Source organism: Anas platyrhynchos, chromosome 1, assembly GCF_047663525.1.
Source record: "Anas platyrhynchos isolate ZD024472 breed Pekin duck chromosome 1, IASCAAS_PekinDuck_T2T, whole genome shotgun sequence".
In the NCBI taxonomy this organism is placed as follows: Eukaryota; Metazoa; Chordata; class Aves; order Anseriformes; family Anatidae; genus Anas; species Anas platyrhynchos.
The window spans coordinates 182,971,193-182,990,935 of record NC_092587.1 but is presented as its reverse complement, the minus strand read 5'-3'; the positions used below and the strand labels follow the sequence as shown (position 1 = coordinate 182,990,935).

At 38.7% G+C, this 19,743-nt stretch overlaps 1 protein-coding gene across 15 annotated transcripts in view; it reads left to right on the top strand.

The window, feature by feature from the left end:
- The first annotated feature begins 211 nt into the window (after window positions 1-211).
- The window catches only part of NBEA (neurobeachin), a 509,188-nt gene continuing 489,656 nt past the window's right edge, over window positions 212-19,743 (top strand). For 10 of the 15 annotated variants that reach the window (XM_038174546.2, XM_072032602.1, XM_072032605.1 and 7 more), the window contains exon 1: window positions 352-1,042. In XM_038174546.2, the coding sequence (XP_038030474.1) occupies window positions 752-1,042 (291 nt within the window). In that variant the 5' untranslated portion in view covers window positions 352-751. Of the gene's footprint in view, window positions 1,043-19,743 lie in introns of all 15 variants that reach the window. The other 5 variants (XM_027470310.3, XM_072032608.1, XM_072032606.1 and 2 more) reach the window with 2 other exon arrangements.

Here is a 19,743-nt window from a genome sequence, read left to right as displayed (position 1 = left end):
ACCAAACGCTTCGTGCAGACACTTTTAACACCCAGCAGCCCGGGATCAGCGCGACCACCGCGACTGGAAAACACGGGACGCTGCCACCCTTCGTGACGGGGCGCCTCCCCTCACGAAGACCGCCACCCCTCTCCCTCAAGGGGCGCACGGCGAGGCGGCGGGGCCGGGGCCGAGCCCTTTGCCGGGGGCGGCCCCGAGGCGAGGCGGGCGGGCACCACCCCGGCGCTTCGGGCGGCTCCGCTCCGCTCCCCTCAGGGCGGCCCCCGCTGCACCTGCTCACCTGCCGCCCTGCCGGGAGGGGGGGCCCCGGCCCATGCCCGGCCACTCCCCCCCAGCGGGCTCGGCGCAGGCGCCCTAGCGGCTACCGCAGGCAGGGGGCGGCAACATGGCGGAGTGAGCGGCGGCGGGCTCGGCTCCACAACAACAGCGGCAGCGGCGAGCGCTCGCCCCGCCGCTTCGCCTCCGCGCCCAGCCGAGCCGAGCCCTGCCCGGCAGCTCGGCGGCGCCCGCTCCTCCCGCCCCGCGGCGGGGAGGCGGCCCCGGCTGGGCAGCCTCGGGCTAACGGGGCATCGGCGCCCATAATAATCCCTCATTATAGCGGAGCGGGGGAGCGGCTCCGGGGACGGTGCCTGCGCCTCGGGCCGGCTCCCTGCGGCCCCGCCGGCTGCGGCTGCGGTGGATGCTCGGCTCGGCCCGGCCGGGCGGGGAGGAGGAGGCGGCGGCGGCAGGTGCCGGTAACGGCGGGGGGTAAATGGCGAGCGAGAAGCCGGTGTCGGGGCCGGAGCCGCAGCCCGCGGGGCTCATCTCCGTCGGGGCCGGCGGTGGAGGAGGTGGTGGAGGAGGAGGAGGAGGAGGAGGAGGCGGCGTGGCGGTGATGGGGGAGCTGAGGGCGCCGGGCGCCGGGTCCGTGGTGCTCCCCGCGGGGATGATTAACCCGTCGGTGCCGATCCGCAACATCCGGATGAAATTCGCCGTCCTCATCGGGCTCATCCAGGTCGGTGAGGTCAGCAACCGGGACATCGTGGAGACGGTGCTGAACCTGGTAAGCGGCCCCGCCACCCCGCCCCGTAACGCCCCGGCGGGCCCCGGTCGTCGTCGTCGTCGTCGTCCCCCCCTCACCGGGCACCGGCCACCCCCTGCCGGGACTGCCCCTTACGGCCCTCCAGACCCCCGCACTGCCCCTGCCCCGAGCCCCCCGCACACCCACGGCCCTTCTCCAGCCGTGGGCGGACCGCCTCGCCTCCCCCGGCTCCTCTGGTGCCTGTTTTCCCGATCATAACGCCAGCCGCTCTTCCCCCTCGGCAGAGCCCCCCCCCCCGAGCGCTGCCCGAACTCCAGGCAGGACCCTGCGAGGTGCGGGCAGGCCGCTTGTCCCCTGCCCACAGCCTCCCCGCCGCCTCCCGCAGCCTGATGCTTCACGTTAAATGCATGATACAGGGATGAAGTAATGGGCAACTCGGGGTTCTGGGTGCTGCCGTGTAACCTGACTTCTTTGGAAGAAGAGCGGTGTGGATGTAGTAGCTGTTTTTAATTGGGGAAGAAAAAAAAAAAAAGGTTAGAAAAGCAGCCTGAGCTGCTGGCTTTTCTTAGTGGCTGAAGCACGTGAAGGGTTTAACCCTGTGAGCTCAGAGCTGGCTGAGCGTTTTATGTAGGGAAGGGGGAGGAAGGAGATTTTTGCAAGGATTTAGCATGCTTTAATATCTCTAATAAAGAGTTAGTTGTATTGCAGCGTTGGGCTGCTAGTGTTTAAATAATCTGTCACGCTTTCCAAAACACATTCTTGTCCGCAAAGAAAGTGCTGTTCCCAAATTCAGGGTCTGTGCATTGCGAAATGTTATTATTTTACATTGGCGAATAGCTTGAAACGAGGAGATGGTAAGATGTAGCTCCTTAGTCATCTGCTCACTTCATGGAGTGAAAGAGTTACTGCAGGACTGTATGACTTAATGTTTTTGCGCTACCTACACCAAAGCCTGAGGAACCTACAGAAGCCAAACGAGTGGATCTAAAAATGAATCACTTTCAATTATGTGCAATTTGGTGCTGCTCCTGAATGCAAGATTTGCTGCAGCAAAGCTTTTGAAGCAGTTCAGTCAATGAAATATCCTCTATTTTTTGCATATAAAACAGGATGGAAAAATGACTGCTTCAAACTGAATGGCTATTAATTGAAACTGCCTTTGTTTCAAATGAATTTACTGCTTCTGACCTATACCCGTTTTGTAGAAAGTCATGTAAAAATATATTTCCTTTCAAAGACTTTAAAAGGATGTATTCCCCTGTTTGTTTGGTACCTATTTGCATTTGACCTAGCACAGGCTGAATGGAAAAGCTGCAGCATGCAGAGAAAGACGTGATTTGGCCAGATCATTTTAATGTTATGGCTTATACAAATGCACAGGGTTAAAACCTTAATAGTTTTTTGAATGTGTCAAAGCAGTAATCTCATATATTTCCCAGTCCTCTCTACAAGACATTTGATACTTAACTGAAGCATGTTTTTTAAATATTTTGTATAACTATAGTACAAGTCATCATAACTTTATCGGATTTTTAGCCATTGCTGTAAAAGTAGCACTCAAAAGAAGGGAATGGCATACACTTCTTTCATTAACTGGCTTTGCGTGGATCATGACAGATACTAAATTTTTTAATCCTTTCCTGATTATCTTTCTTCTTTCATTCTACTTACTGATATTTAAGCTTAGTTTAATTCTGGCTGTTAATGCATCAGCAACTGGACTAACATTGGCTTATACTTTGGGGGTGTTAGAATGTGTTTTAGTATTTATTTGGAGGACGTACAGTGCTTGGCTGTAAGATCTACCTTCTTAATTAGTTGCTATTGCTGGAAACTATGCTTATATTTAAAAATAAATGCAACTGTTTCACAGTTCTCTCAGCACCAGGAGACATATATGAATGTGAAACTGCTTGGGAGTCTGCTGCAGTAGCGATGCATTCTGGATCAGTCATTACTTAACAGATGGACTGTAATATACAATAGTCAGTATTCCCACAGCAGAGAGAGGTTATATTGTCTGCTAATCTTTTTCTTCTCAGTGCAGCAAATGTCTCAAACTTCTGCTTCTATATTTGAAGCTTAATTTACTCACGTGTAAAACAAGCATAGTGAATAGGGCAAATACAAAGTAAAGCTGATGTCATACCCCTAAACCACTAAATTCTAGCTGATTCTTTGTTAAGGATTTTAATAGCAACTTTAAATAAAATGAAATTTGTATTTTAGAAGCATTCTTGTGGGAGTGGAGGGAGAGAACTTGATTTTTTTTTTCCTTTGCCTTTATCTTTACTATGCTGTTTCTGAATGACTTTTAATGCAAATGTGATAATGAGTAGCCGGTGTTTAGAGCTGATCTCAGTCTGTGTTGTCTCTGAAAGGAATATAACCTATGGTTTAACACAGTGGGTATTTGTAAGTCATTTGCTAATAGCATTTTAGTATTAGAATGCTGCATTGCTATGACTTTAGTTATTACCAGATAGAATCAGAGGTTAAAGTTTGAGATACTTTTTTTTTTTCCTATTTTTTTTTCCCTTTTCTCTGTCTGAGATTTCTGCTTTCTTCTATGTAAAGCTTAAAGAAGTCTTTTGATTCTTCCTATATCTGCTATGAAGGCAGCAGCAAATGCCTGAGACAGAACTTTTGTTTGGCTTGTCCTTGCCCAGGAGATAGTCAGTTCTCTTTCCTGTTAGTTTTCTTCTTGAGCTTTCTCTAGGACAGTTGTTACTTTGAAATGTTTGATTTGGTGATCCCACACAGTTGTTTGATACTGCATTTCAGAGTTATTTCATGTGCTACATTCTGATGTTGATGGATGCAGTGACTTACCGTGTCTGTGAGTTGATGATATGCTTTAATCCAGTGTTGAAAATCTTTTTCCATGTTTAATGTTGTTGGATTTTCACCGTTGCTAAATTTTAATAGTTGACTTTCCACTCAGACAGTGTTTAGTTTGTGTGCATGGCTACACTGTTTATGGGGTTTGTAGCAACAAACACTTATCTTTTCCTTAGTGACCCTTCTTGTCCTCTGAAATTGCTGTGTGTTCACAATCGTGTTATACCAGTGAATTTGTTTAATGAAACATCACTTGGTAGAGTTATTAGTATTGCTTATATTATTCTTCATGGTTTCACATTAAGTGGAAAACATAATGGAGAAAGGAACCCGCCCTTCACGTGCAAATGCCAGTGAACTACTTACAGTTAACTCCTAGCTAACAAGTTAACTCCTTAAAAAAAAAAAAAAGTGCTAGCATTAATAGTATGAAGGTCAGAAGATGCTAAGAGTCTACGAACTGCAGGCTTTTCTACCATGATTTTCTAGAATATAGTATTTGTTTCCCATTTCTGGAAATGGGAGGGAGCTTCCCATCATACCTCATGCGTTCTTTTATGATGATGCTTATTTTGAGGTTTGTTTTATGGGTTTAATATGAATTCCCAGGTCCAGTATGCTCCATCTCACATGTACTTTGTTTTAACATTGACCTTTGTGTACTATGAAGTAGCAAACTGAAAAATACTTTCCTCCCAAACTGTGTAATCCTTTTATTGTTCTTTTTGGTTTCTCTTTGGGGGTATTTTGACCCCAGTTCCATGCATCTATTGATGAACGAGGCTTTTCCTCTTTGAACAGCTCTATTAGTTTTCTTAAAATACTGTCGAGGACATTGGTATAGCTATGATAGATGTGCTTGTTGGTGTTCTCCATAGTCCCTGTGCTTCTTGATACCTTTCATTCTTATGGTACATGTTAGGCTGGTGTTAAATTGAAGTTCTGCACAGTGTGCTCCAGCAAATACAATATTAGGGGTGGAACTGGGTCAGCCTGCCCATCTGTATTCTTACTTTACTTCAAAGATATTTTTGTTTTGCTTGTTTCCTAGTTAAAAATTTCACACATGGCCTTGATTAATTGGTCTATAATGCATCTCCAGTAGCCTTTTCTTTCATTATTTTTTACTGACTTGCTTCCTTAATTATCAACTTTTTCCATATTTTAACGGTTTTGGGACATTTTTTTCTTCATTGTGTGCTTTTAACTGTCACTTGTATGGCCAACTTTCATCAAATAAGCCCATGTGAATTGCATCGTCTTTTTGTTTTAGAAAGCTTTCTTTGTTCCAGTGTGAATTTCTTAGAATTTGAGTTACGTACTGCTGATTCCGTGGCAGTGCAAAATACGAAAGGTGAACAGGAAGCCAGCTGACACTAAAAAATTGTGACTGCTGCTGACACATGCTGCTTGTTTTGCTTGTGCGTGTTGAACAGATGATGTGATGCAGATTTGAACGGATTTCAAAGTGATGCAGGTGTAACTGACCAGTGTTGTTGTGCAATCTGGAAAACTTTGTTTCTTTATGTATCGTTTTTTTTTTTTTTGGTCAGGCTACAGAGTGCTTGAAAGAAGTAGGTCAGACACCAGGCATAGTTCAGTCTCTTGCTGTTCTTGTTGACTTCAGCCCACGCTTCTGCCTAGCTCTTCTCATTTTCTTGACTGTTCCATCCCACTTTGGTGTTAGTCACCCCTCAGAAGAGGTAAGCCATTTTTTAGTGCTCCATCACGTGTTGTACTTGCAGGAATAGAATTTGCTGCTTCAAAGCAATTGGTTTGGATCATGTGAGAGATGATTCTGGCCTTATGGTCTTCTTGGTAGTAGTGGTCATGAGGAAAAATGTGAAAGGAGGCATATATAAGAAACATCTTTTTAACCATTGGTTGAGTGTTGTCTTGAGCTAATGTTGGGTTTTGATATTTGAGTTGTTTTAATCCACTTACAGTCTTGGTTGCTGCAACTTCCTGGGGCAGAGGTCTCTTATTGTGTGGGGAGAATTGCTTTTGTGCTCTGAGAAAGGGGACCTCATGAGTTTTAGCCTCAGTCATGTGGCTTGTGTTTGTCTTGTAGAACTGGCTCTGCAGGCTCAAGAATCTTACTGCATTTTCTTGGCAGAAGCCTTTCCATTTTTTGTAGTATAATCCTCTGCTGATGGACAGTATTATTCAGAAAAAAACAAAGTTTGCGGAAAATTTTGAAGCTTTTTTTTATTTTTATTTTTTATTGTATCTGTGTTTCTGGTTTTAGGTAATATTTAAATTGAGGTGTCAGTTCTTGTCCAAGTTGCTGTTTATCCCACTGGTCCCTATTCTGCCCATCCTGTCTTCATTCTAAGCTGCCTGAGAGTGACTGTAGAAACTACCAGACCTATAGGAAAAGTGCAATATTTGATACTACAGGTTGTAATAGCAACCATGTAGCTGCCCAAACATGGGCAGCTACACAAGTATACTGTAGTCACTGTTGCTATCTAGTACCTTTGTGGAAAACTCAGTTCTGGTTACAGAAAATCTTTCACTGGATGTTTGCTTATTTTCTTCTAGAATAATTACTTGCTTTTAGCTTTCTAGGTGTTTATACCTAGGTGGAAATTCTTTTTGATCCTTGTATTAGTCATGAAGCCCGAGTGATATCTCAGCAAGCTGGCTTGGAATCTGCTATGGTTCTGGTGTAATGGATAGATACATTTCTATAGGCAATATATTTTTAACTTTTACTGACTTGCTTCATTAATTCTCTACTTTCTTAGTATTTTAATGGTCTCAGGACTTTTTTCCTTCATTGTGTGTTTTTAGCTGTCTCTTCTACAGCCAGCTTTCATCAAATAAAACCATGTGAATTTCATTTTCATTTCATTTTAGAAAGCTTTCTTTGTTTCAGTTAAAATCTCTAAAAAAAATAAAATATTTTTTTTTTTCGAGATTGCAGTGCTGAATCCTGTGAGTATTTCTTACCACTTAAGTTTGAATAGGTATTTTCTTCTTAGCTTTACATCTCACTTGTTTTTACAGGATTCAGTTCATGGTTTGTAAGGGAAGTGAACAACTAAGGCTTTTTTTTTTTTTTTTTTTTTTTTTTTTTTTTGTCACACTGAAGTAATAAAGCTCTGAGACTGGTATCAATAAAACTCCTCCATTCTTTGTCCTTTTCCCCCTACCTGGTACCTTAGAATCATAGAACATCCTGAGTGGAAAGGGACCCGCAGGGATCATTGACTCAACTCCAACCCTAGCTATGTTTTATCCTTTTGCATCAAGCAAAGTGATAGCACCTTTCTCTATCAAGATGCTATTTTTACAAAACTGTGACCTCATTCCACATTTACACTGTGTGTTTTACAAGACAAAGTATTCAGCTCTCTGCTCAGTTATACACTAATCTTTGCCCTCCGTATTTTTCCTCACTTCCCCCCACCTTCACTTTCTGAACGGTACTCAGAGGGGTAGAAGTCAAGGAGTATAGCTCGTTACATTAATGAGGCTGATGTCTAGGAGGCTACGGTGCAGTTTTTCTTCTATTTTAATTTTTTTTTTTCAGTGCTTCTGCCCGTACTTACCCAATACATGACACGCTGTGAATAACTACATACTTAAAAACAAGAACAGCAGCAATGACAAAAATTATCTAGTCATCTCTGAATTTCTTCTGAAGGGTTTGTTCCCTCTGCCTTTTACCATACTGAATTTAGTCTAAGTGGAATGAAATACGTGATTGGGTTAGTACCAAAACAGCAACTATTATATCCTGGTAAATACTGTGGCTTTTAATGGCTGTGTTAACTTAATAGGCTATCCGAGTTGCTTTAAATCAGTCTCATAATCTTATCTGTTCATTACTTGGTACTGAGTTTTTTTCTTTTTGTACCATTGTCTTGAGAAGTCTACCATCTTAAATTAACTGCTGTTGCTTCAGGTTGCTGTAGTTTTTTGTAGCACTTTACACACAACACATTGTTGCAGCTGCCTCCTTAGGTGACTTCTTGTATGTGCCTGGTGACCAAAGGATCCCTGCAATAGTGTTTGTTTATGTTGATGAAGTTTCATTTATTTTTTGATGGAATTAGATCTTTAATTACTATTCTTGGTTTTGGAAATACCCTAGTGGCTGTTTTAGTAATTCTTGCATAAAGAAAACCTTTAATTTATCTTTAAATCTGAACAAAATCTAGAACTTGCTTTTATAATCAGAGGTGGTAGATCTTTTGAAACACCGATTTTGAATTTGGTAGTCTACCTACCACTCTTGTCTTCTAAAGGTTTAAATGCACTTGGGTGCACACCTATCAATATATGATACTCAGCGTAATGATTAAAAACAATTTTTAAAAATGTATATATTTGTGAGGAGCAACATACCACTTCGTTAAGGATAGAAATACATGTTTCAACTACAGGATTATGTTGGACTTTAAGTAATTGAGCTATAGTTTCTTAACTTCTGATTTAAGAAGTTTGTTTATTACAGTAATCTCAAAGGGACAGATTGGGTTCTTTCTGATCAGAAGTTGTGGTGCTTCTCTACCAATCTACTGACTCGACTCTGCTAGAATTTGTATTGTGGTATTTTATGTGGTTTAGAGTTTGTTCTACTTTGGAAGTACATGGACAATAATAGTCTTCAGTAACTAAGTAAGCCAGTATCGTTCTGGTCTTACTGAGCTTTGTACCATGATGTCAATTCACTTATATTAATACAACCCTATAATGTACCTACCCGGCTTTAACTTCAAAATTGGGTTGCATCAGTGAAATTGTTCCAGCACAAAGATTCTTGGAAAGCTTACATAAATGTGAATACTGCTTATACTGTTCAATGGCTTACAAATGCTTTATTTCTTTAGCTGTTTATAGTTGAAAGCTTTTCTTAACTATGCAGACTAGATTTTTTTTTTTTTTTTTTTTTTTTGAATTAGCTGAAAATGACATAGGGCAAGATTTTCACTTACGAGTGAAATTGTTATTTATTTGAGTGCATTTAATCATGTTTGTTTTGTACCTGATGACGTTTGAAGTGCTCTTACAGTGTAGAGAGAATGATGGAAATAATCAATCTCCTGACCGGAACCTTCTAAACTAACTCCAGAACCAGCAATATGGCATTGTAATCTGTTTTTACATGATCTCACTCATCCTGGCCTTTTAAATTTTCAGTATTCTTTGATAGATACTAAGGAAGTCTTATGTTACTTTTATTGACTTTTGATTGCCTACTTTGAATTGATTGTTTAAGAACCACTTTAACATTTTTTTTTGTACTTTCTTATGTAAAAAGAAAATGTTTTGAATATTTATAAAATTGTGAATATAGAGTACAAAGGAGCCTTTACAAACCTTCTGAAACAAAGACTCATTCCTAATGCAGATTTATATAAAACTGAGATATGCTTTTATTAACTATGGAATAATAACCACGAAATACATGTCCAAACTGGTAATGAAGTGACTGAATCCAAGCCTGGACTTGGACTGCTCATCCTTGACCAGTCTGTTTGTTCTTATTCTTAAGCTTTTTGTAGCTCACTGCATTAATATTTTTTGATTTAGTTGTGAACTGAAAAATTTCCTATGTCACTTTAAGTGTTAAGAACCATCCTTTAAAAACAAAACAAACAAAAAAACAACATACTTTGAAATCAGGGAAGCTTTCTGGCTTAAAGTTGAATATATGTTTTATAGCTAGAGTGGGGAAGTCATCTGTGCCTTCCAATAGGACACACACATCAGAATGTGACTACAGAGTTCTGTCAACTCCAATTGTGTACCACACCCATAATGTGAGCAAATGTACCTGAAGATTGGGAAACACTAAAGCACTAAATAATAATAATGAAAACTGAGGACGTTATGTAGGGAGAATGAGCTTCCCAGTCATCTAGGGAATGGACTTGGGGCTTTTGTATCTTTGCAGGAGGACATTAGCTGCAGCTTTCTAATTGCGGGAGGAAAGTTGAGGGAATGAGGCAGGAGCTGTTGTCTGAAATAATAAGAAAAAGCTGGTTTTGTAGGAAGGAAAGCAGCTGCATCCCTCTTCAAATAATATTTTTTAAATCTTAATGATGCATACTAAGGGACCTCTAGAAACTACAGTGCGGGTATGTTACAGAAAATGGAAGGAGATTAAGAACCTTACTATGTGGTATTTTACACATTCATGGTTGGTGTCTTTTGGCATTTTCTTTTGATATTGAGAGCTCCATTGAAAGCTATCATTACCAGCTCATTTTTTACATATGCAGTAGGATTGCTGGCCTGAACATGTTCCTCCATGAAAAGAAATGAAACTTCAGCATGCTGTCCTAGGCTCACATGGAACTTTTTATTATTTCCCTTACCCAAATCACAATAATAATCATGCCTCTGAATTCTTCTCTTTGGCATTTACATTGCAACATCCTTCTGAAACGTCATTGTTCAGGCACTTTTGTAAGCTAGCAGAATAACAGAAATTTATTAGAACTGTATAACAGCCAAAGATGGCAGGGACTTCTGGAGGTCACTGGACAGAAGTCCATGCTCAAAGCATGGGCAACTAAAGCAAGCTGTGTAGGGCCTCGTCTGGCTGGGTTTGGAATATTTCTAAAGATGCAGGATCCCAAATAAAGTTTTTACTCAGGTGTGATTTGAATTTGCTGTGCCTTTTGTCAGCCATCGTGTCATGTGGTGCTACTGAGAGGAGTCTGGCTCCGTTGTCTATACTCCTGACCTCTCCCCTGTTCTGTCGCACCAAAAATAAGCATACAGGTTGATAACATCTCTTCATACCTTCTCTTCTGTCGAGACCATAGGCAGTCTCTCAGATCTCTTCAGACTTTCATTTTATGTCCAATGTTCCAGCCCCTGAATCATTTGCATGTTTAGGTCTTTATTCTTCTTGGGCAGAAAATAGCGCTCTCTTTTCCAAAACATGAGAGGTAGAGTCTGAAAAGGCTTTTAATTATAGCAACTCCTTTCCTCTTCTCACAGTAGGAGCTACAACATCTGCTCAAATGATCCAGTCAATATTGCTATGGCTGACCCAGCAAAGGACAATTTGCACCACGCACAGCTGGGAAAGGAAACAGACCTCTGTGAGCTGCAGCAGTGGGTGTTTACTTTTCATCTGTTGTGCCTGCTTGCTAACAGATAGCCATGCTCAGACACACAAACCTCTGCCTGCAAGTTCTGCAAACCGCGGTTGTGGTTCTAGGAAGGCTTTATTTCTTGGATTTCAGAAATATGACATCCACATTTGATGTTCTGCTAAAAATGTATGAAAATTATATAAATGGCTTAATATTGAGTTAATGAAACTTTGCAGCTCTTAACATGTATTTTAAACGCTACCTTTTCAAGTACTTAGCATGAACTGAAATTAGACCTGAAGAGCTATTAGCATAGTCTTCAAAGTTACAGATGCTTGATATCAGTAGAAAAAAATACTAATATTCGGTACAGAGCCAACGTTCTTTAAGTTATGAATCCAGTTTGTTGAAAATAGTCAAGGTTTTATATAAAGTCTAATTTTTACAGATAAAATATTCAATAGTAGTATATGTGCATATAAATATATGTAATGTAGAAATGGTAATGTGTTACACAGTCATCACTGCTTAATAATATTTTAATCATTCTTGTTTTGTACTAATAAAATAATTCTGTTCAGAATAACTTGTGTGATAATAGTCACATTGTGACTGGAGCCGTGTGTAGGTATAATCACTGAGAGGGAGTCAGTCACTGACAGTTTATACAGTACAGTATTTGACATTTTAAAGGTAGTGCTCATTGAATAGGAGTTGGTACTGTCTTTAAAACAAACTGCTCTTCAACAGGTGTGACTTCAGTTAACAGTTGCAGCTATTTCATAAAACCCAGAGGCAGGTTGTTCCCAGTTCTCACAGTTATGATCATTGCCCTTAATACTTGCAAGTTTAAGAGATTCATAAAACAATGAATACTAATCATAATAAATACAGATGATCTTTTATAAACACAAAAACTTTTTCTTAAAATTTATTTTGTAGAATACTTATATTTTGTGAAATATAAGTATTAATTCCTATTTAAGAACAAATTCGGACCTACTTGCTTTGTTGCATGTCCTGCTTCAGTTAAAAAATAGTTTTCAAGCCTGTAATCTCACTTGAAAGTAGTTTACTCGAAAAGGTATCACATTTTTCTGTAAGCCAGCATCTCAGCACAGTGCAAATGCATGTAACACATATTAAGAGCCTTTGGTGTAAATCTAAGCAACAATCAAAACAAAGGATACAAAAGGAGAAAGCTGAAGTTTCAACTGAAGGGGCTAAACCATGTGTGCTGATACCTTTTAGACTGTCAAGGATGATACTTTTCCGTTTGGGTTTGTTCTCAAAAATACCAGCACAAAAAATGTAAGCTAATCACTTCACTGAAGTTGAGTGATTAAGAAGTGATACTGCTGAAAGGCAGCTTTACATTAAAAATAAATAAATAATAAAAAATCAAATGGTATGAGTGGAAAACCCTGAGTACAAGCAGCTATCTCCTCTCAGTGAAGCAACATCTACCTGGAATTACAGGGACCTTAAAATGCATGTTTTTCATTTTTTTTATTTTTTTTTTTTTTTACTTGTGAGGTGTCTGAGAGAATTGCCACCATCTGTCAATACCAGAGTCTAAGCCTGCATGTGGGTTTCAAAATGCTTTAAGTGTTGATTTTTATTTTTTTTAATAAGAAAACAATCTCTTAGAGCAGGTATTAAATTTCAGTGTAAAAACCAAATACCTTTTAAAATAAAGGGCTTTACAATCAAATTTAAGCTCTTGAATTGTTTGTCACAGCTTTGGTTTGTGGCCCTAGCCTGTCATCTGAGGCTAGAATAGACGCAAATGCTTGTAATTGAGCTCTGCTCCTGCACTAATTATGACATAACTGGCTTTTCAACTTACTTTAGCTCAACTGAGCTATGGTTTAGCTTACTTATTCCCCTCCTCAAAAGACAGTGACACATACAAAATATTTTCTTCTAGCTCAGATCAATTCTGAATGTGTTTTGTGCTAAAAACTGATATTATCCAGATGTACAGAAAGAAAGCCATAAGAAGCTTGAAGTGTTGATATAATCTAAATCCTTTCTGGAGGTCAGAGGAATCTGCAGAGCACCTTGTTTAAATTATCTCAAACGCCTCTCTCTCATGTTCTCCTCATGAAGGTGCAGTAGATTTTAGGGCTTCCTCAGTAAGGAAGCTGGTTAAGTAACCTGAACTCAACTGGTACCAGCCTGCCAAAAGAGGTTTTCTTCACTCCATCTGTAGTTACATCCTTCTAAATTATTGTCTCAGTGTTGTGTTTTGCCCCCTGCACTCCGCCCCTGTATAGGTACTAGGGCTTTCAGGGGTGTGTGGCGTTTTTGGGGAGAAAGGTGGTTTCTTTTTTTGTTTAAGCAGCATATCTGAACTGGCTACGCATGCTTTTGCTGCAGAAGTTTAAAAGCTTAGCTTCTAAATTTCCTTTCTTGTATAGCGTTTCCTAGAGTATAAGCCGTTGAGGTGACCGTATACTTCATAGCACAAGCAGGATGCAGTACAAGCTAGAGTTGATGGTGCAGCCAACGTGAATTTTGCTTTAAAATTCCTTTAAGATGTCCTGAAGATTTCCTGGGAGATAGGAAGGTGATGTTTGTGGTTTAATAGCATGTCTGAAGAAAGTCGTCTTGGCATTTCTATTTATTTAGAAAATTGAAATCCACCTAAATAGCCTGCCCTTGTGTAGCAGAATGAGATCTTTAAAAAGCTATAATGAAAGGATACTGAAACGTTATTAAAAATTTATACAGGCAAGAGTTATTGATGAAAGCAGCATTTACCAGTAATTGTTAATACATTTTGGTACTCCTGTATCGTAAGTAGTTTCTAAATTCTTAATCTGTGTTAAGCTTGCCTGTTAATATTTTTAATTATTTTTTAACACTTTGTTGTTTTCATACTTATGCTGAGTTAAGGGTAACCACTCCAGATCAATGGGTTTGTACTGTTACTGAAAATGGAGTGGCCTGAGGTCTTTTGTTGTAAACATCAAAATAAGCTCTAGAGAAAGCATACTTCAAGTTATGTCAGTGATCTTGAAGAGAAGAATGTCACAGAAAAAAATGTTTTAAGATGCTTTATGGGGATGGGGTCCGAGGGAATGCTTAGGTTTTAAAGGTGTTGGGGCTGGGGGTCTTGGGATACGGTTCTGGTCCCAGAGATGCTGAGTTTGTTTAAATGATGGAAACATTTTGAAATGCAAATGTTAAGGAGGTACAGAAAACATGCAAATTAAATATTTTCATGCATAATTGTAAACAGAATAGCAGTTTTACACAGATTGATCGATGTATGGTACTTGTCATTTCTGTTTTTCAAAAAAGCACATCTGTTTTGCAGCTTGTGAAGTCTGTCTTGATTGGGTTGACATTTGCAGTGGTGACGTATAATTAAAAAAAAAAAGTGATCGATCCTTTCAGGTGACGAGCAAGGTTTAGTTATGCGTACCGGCTTTCCTAGACACATTGTCATTTCTGATATGCCAGTGGATTGTGACTTGTTTTAAGAACTGGCAGTGACGTGTAGCTCTTCAGCAACTCCACTGCCTCCTTTGGAAGGTCTCGTTTGACAGAGTAATTGGTTTGTTCTCTCATGCAGATTCCTGACATCTCCCTTCATACAGATGAAGCTATTTAGAATCTTCTTGGAGGAGAGTGTTACCAATAAACAGCTTGAATGAAGCTTTTTGTGTCAATAATCCCACGTTCGACTTCAGTGCGGTGTGGATGGAAGTGCTTAAGGTTCATGCTCTGTATGTAGGGTGTGACGTTGTGCACTAGTTAATAGGAAATAATGCCTAGATTTATGAACAAAAGCCTGTGTGTCATATCTGCTGAAAATGCTTACCCAGCTTTCACACAGAAAGCTCAAAACTTGTCTTGTAGGATTTGCATCATCTCATAGCTACACTGTGCTTTTTGAGTCGTTGGCTGAACAGAAGGAAGACTCTAAATGTTCTCGTGGAGAGCTCAGTGTGGTTGGGATGTTTTACCGTGGCTTGGAATACTGTAATTAAGAATACATTAAAGAGGTAATTAAATGTTTTCTTTTTCTAGTCTATCAGACAGCTACTGCTATTTAAAACTCACTTGTTTAGGATAAAACTGTAATTTATTTGTTATGAAGGTTGAATGCTAAGTTAGAATTTAAATGGAACAAACAAATGAACGAAACATCAAAAGTTTAGATTGCTGCATTTTGAACATATGCAGGACCTACCTAGCTTTTTGTTAAGCATCCTAGTGTCACAGCACAGTTATTGTGGGATTTTTTTTTTTTTATCCTAACGTTTGAACTTCTTGCTGCTTATCATTATCTCATAGTATTACTGGTTTGACTGCCAGAGACTACTATGTGTGTGTTCTACCTGGAAACATTTGATTGCCTTTATCTGTGTTTGGTACTTACGGTATAAGATTTTATTTTTCTTTGTGTAGGTGAGATTAACATTATTTCATTTTGTGTGCTTTTAAAATTCTGGAACCCTTCTCTTTTATTCTTGCATGGAGCTAGTTAAGGCTTTCACAGATGTCTGGCGGATTTAATTGCAAACTGCCACTGAACTGCACACGCATTGTTTGGTTGGATCATCTTTTTATGTTTAAAAAATCATGGCAAAAAAAAAAAAAAAAAGAAAATGGATTGTCTAGTAAATATCAGTAAATTGTAAATGTAAATATAAGCATTTGGAAGCATTCTGCACTATGAAGTAGTGTTAATGTAGATGGTGTTATCCAGCTTCGAATCACAGGATTCTGAAGCCATAAACTATAATGGTTGGTTAAAACCCCCCAAAAATGCCTTGGATTAGTTACAGAATGTTAAATCGTGACTCATAGAACAATTTAGAGTGAAAGGCTTCGTATTAGTGGTAGTCAAAACTGAGAAAGCGTGCATTCAAGTGTAGGCTCTGGGGGAGGGTATGATGGTTCCAGTAGAACTGTGCAGAACAAGAAACCTGATACCTGCCAAATGCTGTGTTTTTGTTTGTTTTGTTCACAAATACATACAAAGATTCCTGTTACTTTCCTTTCAAAAATATGAAAGGTTACTTGTTGAAAGATGTAGCGTTACTGGGCCTGTACAGTCCGTTTGCCCTCAATAGGAAGTGACTCTTCTGTTAAGTCATTATTTGCAGGTGAATAAACTTTGTTCCTTTGCTATGTAGTGGCTATGCAAAGCTGAGTACAGTAAGAAGTAATTTTTAAAAGTTATATGTCTGCTCTAAGTGAACAGACACAGCTGAATAAAATGAGATACCAGTTTTAGGAGGTACTGAGAGTTGTTCTAAGCATTTACTGGCCAAACAATGATTTCTGTCATTGTTCCATGGTCTGGATTTGCTTTCTTCAGAATGGAAATTTAAATTCATGTACTTAAAGATTCACTTTTTTAATACTTTACCATCTTTACTAATTAAATACAATTGCATTATTAAAGTTTCCTTTAGATCTGCAATAACAAAGATGACTGTAATCCTTGTCATAAGTGATGTCAAACAGTGGGGTTATGGCTTAACTTTCAAAGGAAGGAAAAAATGAATTGTCATGTTGAACAAGTATTGAAGATGCATTTCAGTGACTGCATTTGTGGAAAACTGGGTAAGTATTGCTAGCAAAGACAACTATAAAGCCAGGCGTCTGATGCAACTTCTCAGACTTTTTTTAGGCACATTCAATTAGATTTTTTCCCCTTTATTTTCTGTAGCTTTGCTGTGTGACTTTCCATTAGTTTATAGTTTGTAACTGAAATTGTTTTTTTTCTAAATTATTAATTTAAATCTTCAAAATTAGTATTGTTACTTTTTTTTGAATGAACGTGGGGCTACCATAGTCTTTTATCCTGAGTAAACATATTGCATTTTCCTGTACTTAATTTTTTATGAACATCAGAGACGTGCCTGTTCTTACAGGATTTGGGGCTAATTAGTGTTCTTGCACATTTCAAAAAGAAAAAAAAAAAGTGCATGTATTTCTAGCTTTGAATTCCTTAAATACTTGTCAAATAACATTCACGGTATTTTAAGGACAAAATATTTTTCCAGCTGGAGTATTTTAGCAAACTGTGACTTTCCATTAAAATCTTTGTGCTTACATTAATTTTATTAAACTGCTTTTCATAAAGAAGAACAGACAATCAGTCTCAGAACTGTGTGTTTGGTTTTGTGTTTTGCAAGTCTTGGGGGGAAAAAAGTAATTTTTTTGATGATACAAATAATGACAAACTGGAAAAAATCAAAGTCTCACTTGACTGGAAGTTGTTATTTTTTAAACTTAGAATACCAATTTGTTTAAATTGTTTTGTTTTAACTGTAAGTTAAAACACTGGTTATTTGCACAGTGGGATGCTAAGAGGGTGTTAGGAAGTCTCAGCTCTGGGTATAGCCTGTGAAAGTTTTATTTCCAGATCGATTTGTGATAGACAAATTTATCAAGGGCTAGAATTAGATTGCTAAAATTGTTTTCACTTATGACAGAATACTGTGTTTTAGGCAGCATCAATAAAAGTTAAAAGTTAATTCATTTTGCCTTGTCATGGTAGATTAAATTTCTACTTCTCTTCATAAGTTTTTATGATTTGTGAACATCAAAAAATGTATTTCTGTGGATGCCCACCTACTGTTGAAGGAAAAAAATGAGTTTTAAGAGAATATGGGAAACTATACAAACAAGTTCTAATGAAAGAATCTCTGTCACTCTGAAGTTTGATTTCTGTTGTACATTTTACTTAAAGGACCACTTTCAGTGTACTTTTTTTTTAACCATGTCTATATTTAGCATCTATACAGTGGGAAATTGTTTTTACTTCAAAATTATTCTGTTCCATAATACAGTAGCATATAAGCAAACACAACTGTTTTTTCATCTTTAAAGGAAAAGAAAACTCTTTTTTTTCCCCCCAGAAGTTTTGGTTGCCTTTTCTCTACCTTATAATGTTAGTTGGATATTTTTCCCCCCCTCACATTTGTGAAATCTCTTATGTTAGATAAGCCATTGTCTTCCATTAAGTTAATGGTGGAGCAAATAATTAAGTTTGGACAGTGGTGGAGATGGTTCATGCACCATGGGTAACTTGAGTTCTTCACCAGTTAAATTGTATTGAGAAGGATAGGTTTAGGAAACAGTCCCTTTGAAAAGGGAGAGTTGCATAATTCTGAAAAATCTCGTCCAAATATCTTGGCCATTGATATAAAAGATGGCATTTAAACCCCTTTAAGTATTTCCATAGCCAAAGAAGCAATACTAACAGGTAAGTTGTACTGTTAACATGCATCTTGCTCACTCAGATTACAAACTGAATTTCAAATTAGTCTTAAATGTTCAAGTACGGTAGTAAACACTTTGTGGAACTGTTAAAGTCATTAACAGGTTATAATATATAAATACTAAAAGAGTTATGAAAGCTCCTCCATTACTCTGCATCAATATTTTTGGAAAGGATAGATGGAGGGGGAAAATAACCCATCAACATTCAGTAATTTTTCAGTTTCAGGATTTAGAAATCCATGTTCCAAAATTACATGGTGTATTTCTCTTATCTGTCTGAGTTAAATGTTTTTGCTGTAATAAAGTATGCTTGTATTACACAAAGGTTTGATTATAGGAATGATTCTATTTATTTAGTGAAAATATCAGTTTGATATTCTTGGCCAATTTCGAAGCGTAGAGGTTCCAGTCATAAGCCCATCAGATTTCTGCTTAGATCCTTGATTTTTGGTTGGTAGAGGAGAAAGAGAAGTGCCCTTTGTCTTTATTGTGATTAAAAAGTTTTTACTAGCTTTTTTTAATTCTATAATAGCTATATAGTTCAGGAGTCAGTAATTCCTGAGCTGATGTGAGATTCTTTCATTAGGTTTTTTGATTTGACAGCAAGGGTGCATTGAGGACTGTTGATGAAACTATTATAATTGCTGTTAAGAGGCATGTTGAAATGGGCCGTACATAATGCTGTCCTTAAGAATGAAAATTTGTGACTGCATGTCAGACCTCAAACAGAAAAGGGAAGAACATTTAGAAGTTCAGTTGTTGGGATCAGGTTTTGGTGAAAGAGGATCTACTGATAGATAAATTTTGAGTATGTGATATCATTCCAAAATTAAATTCTAACATCGCTATGAAAAATATCCTACAAAACTTCAGTCATTTCTAGGAAGACATCAAGAAATCCTTTTTTTTTTTTTTTTTAATTTAAAAAAAGGGTGGGAAAAAAGGCTAGGTTTTAGAAGTGTGAAGCTGGAAGCTAAAAATTACTTTTTTTTTTCTCTCTTGCCTAGAATCTTGCTTTCTACAACTTGGGGGAAAAAATGGTAAACCTAAGTATCTTTTTCAGATTTTACTTTTTTGTAATACACCGTCATTTTTCCTAAAACACAGGCAGAATGCTTGTGCCTGATATAGCCAGCCATCTGTTGTAGGAGTTGTCCTCAAGATATCACTGCTTTGTGTGTATGGAATTCTAGTTTCCTGATTTCCTCTTACCAGCTCTGCTTTAGTGACATTGCCTTATCACAGGTTACAGTATTAGTGTGATTTCTGAAACCTCTTTTAGAATACTTTTATAAGCTACCTAAACCCATACTAAGGTCCCTCAGATTATGATTCCTCCCATTCTTCCCCAAAATTCTTTCATATGCATCTAAAGAAAAGTTAATCGTCAGGCTTCATCATGCTCCTAGCAGGAAATTTAGCTGCTAAAAGGGACTTCGGTGAAGCTTATCTTGTGTTCACTTCAGGTCACACCAGACAATTGAAGTATTGTTATGAAGCTACCAAAACCTGCTCTACAACCAGTGCAGTGACAGCATGCTACCATGAACGTGCTTTGCACAGCAGCTA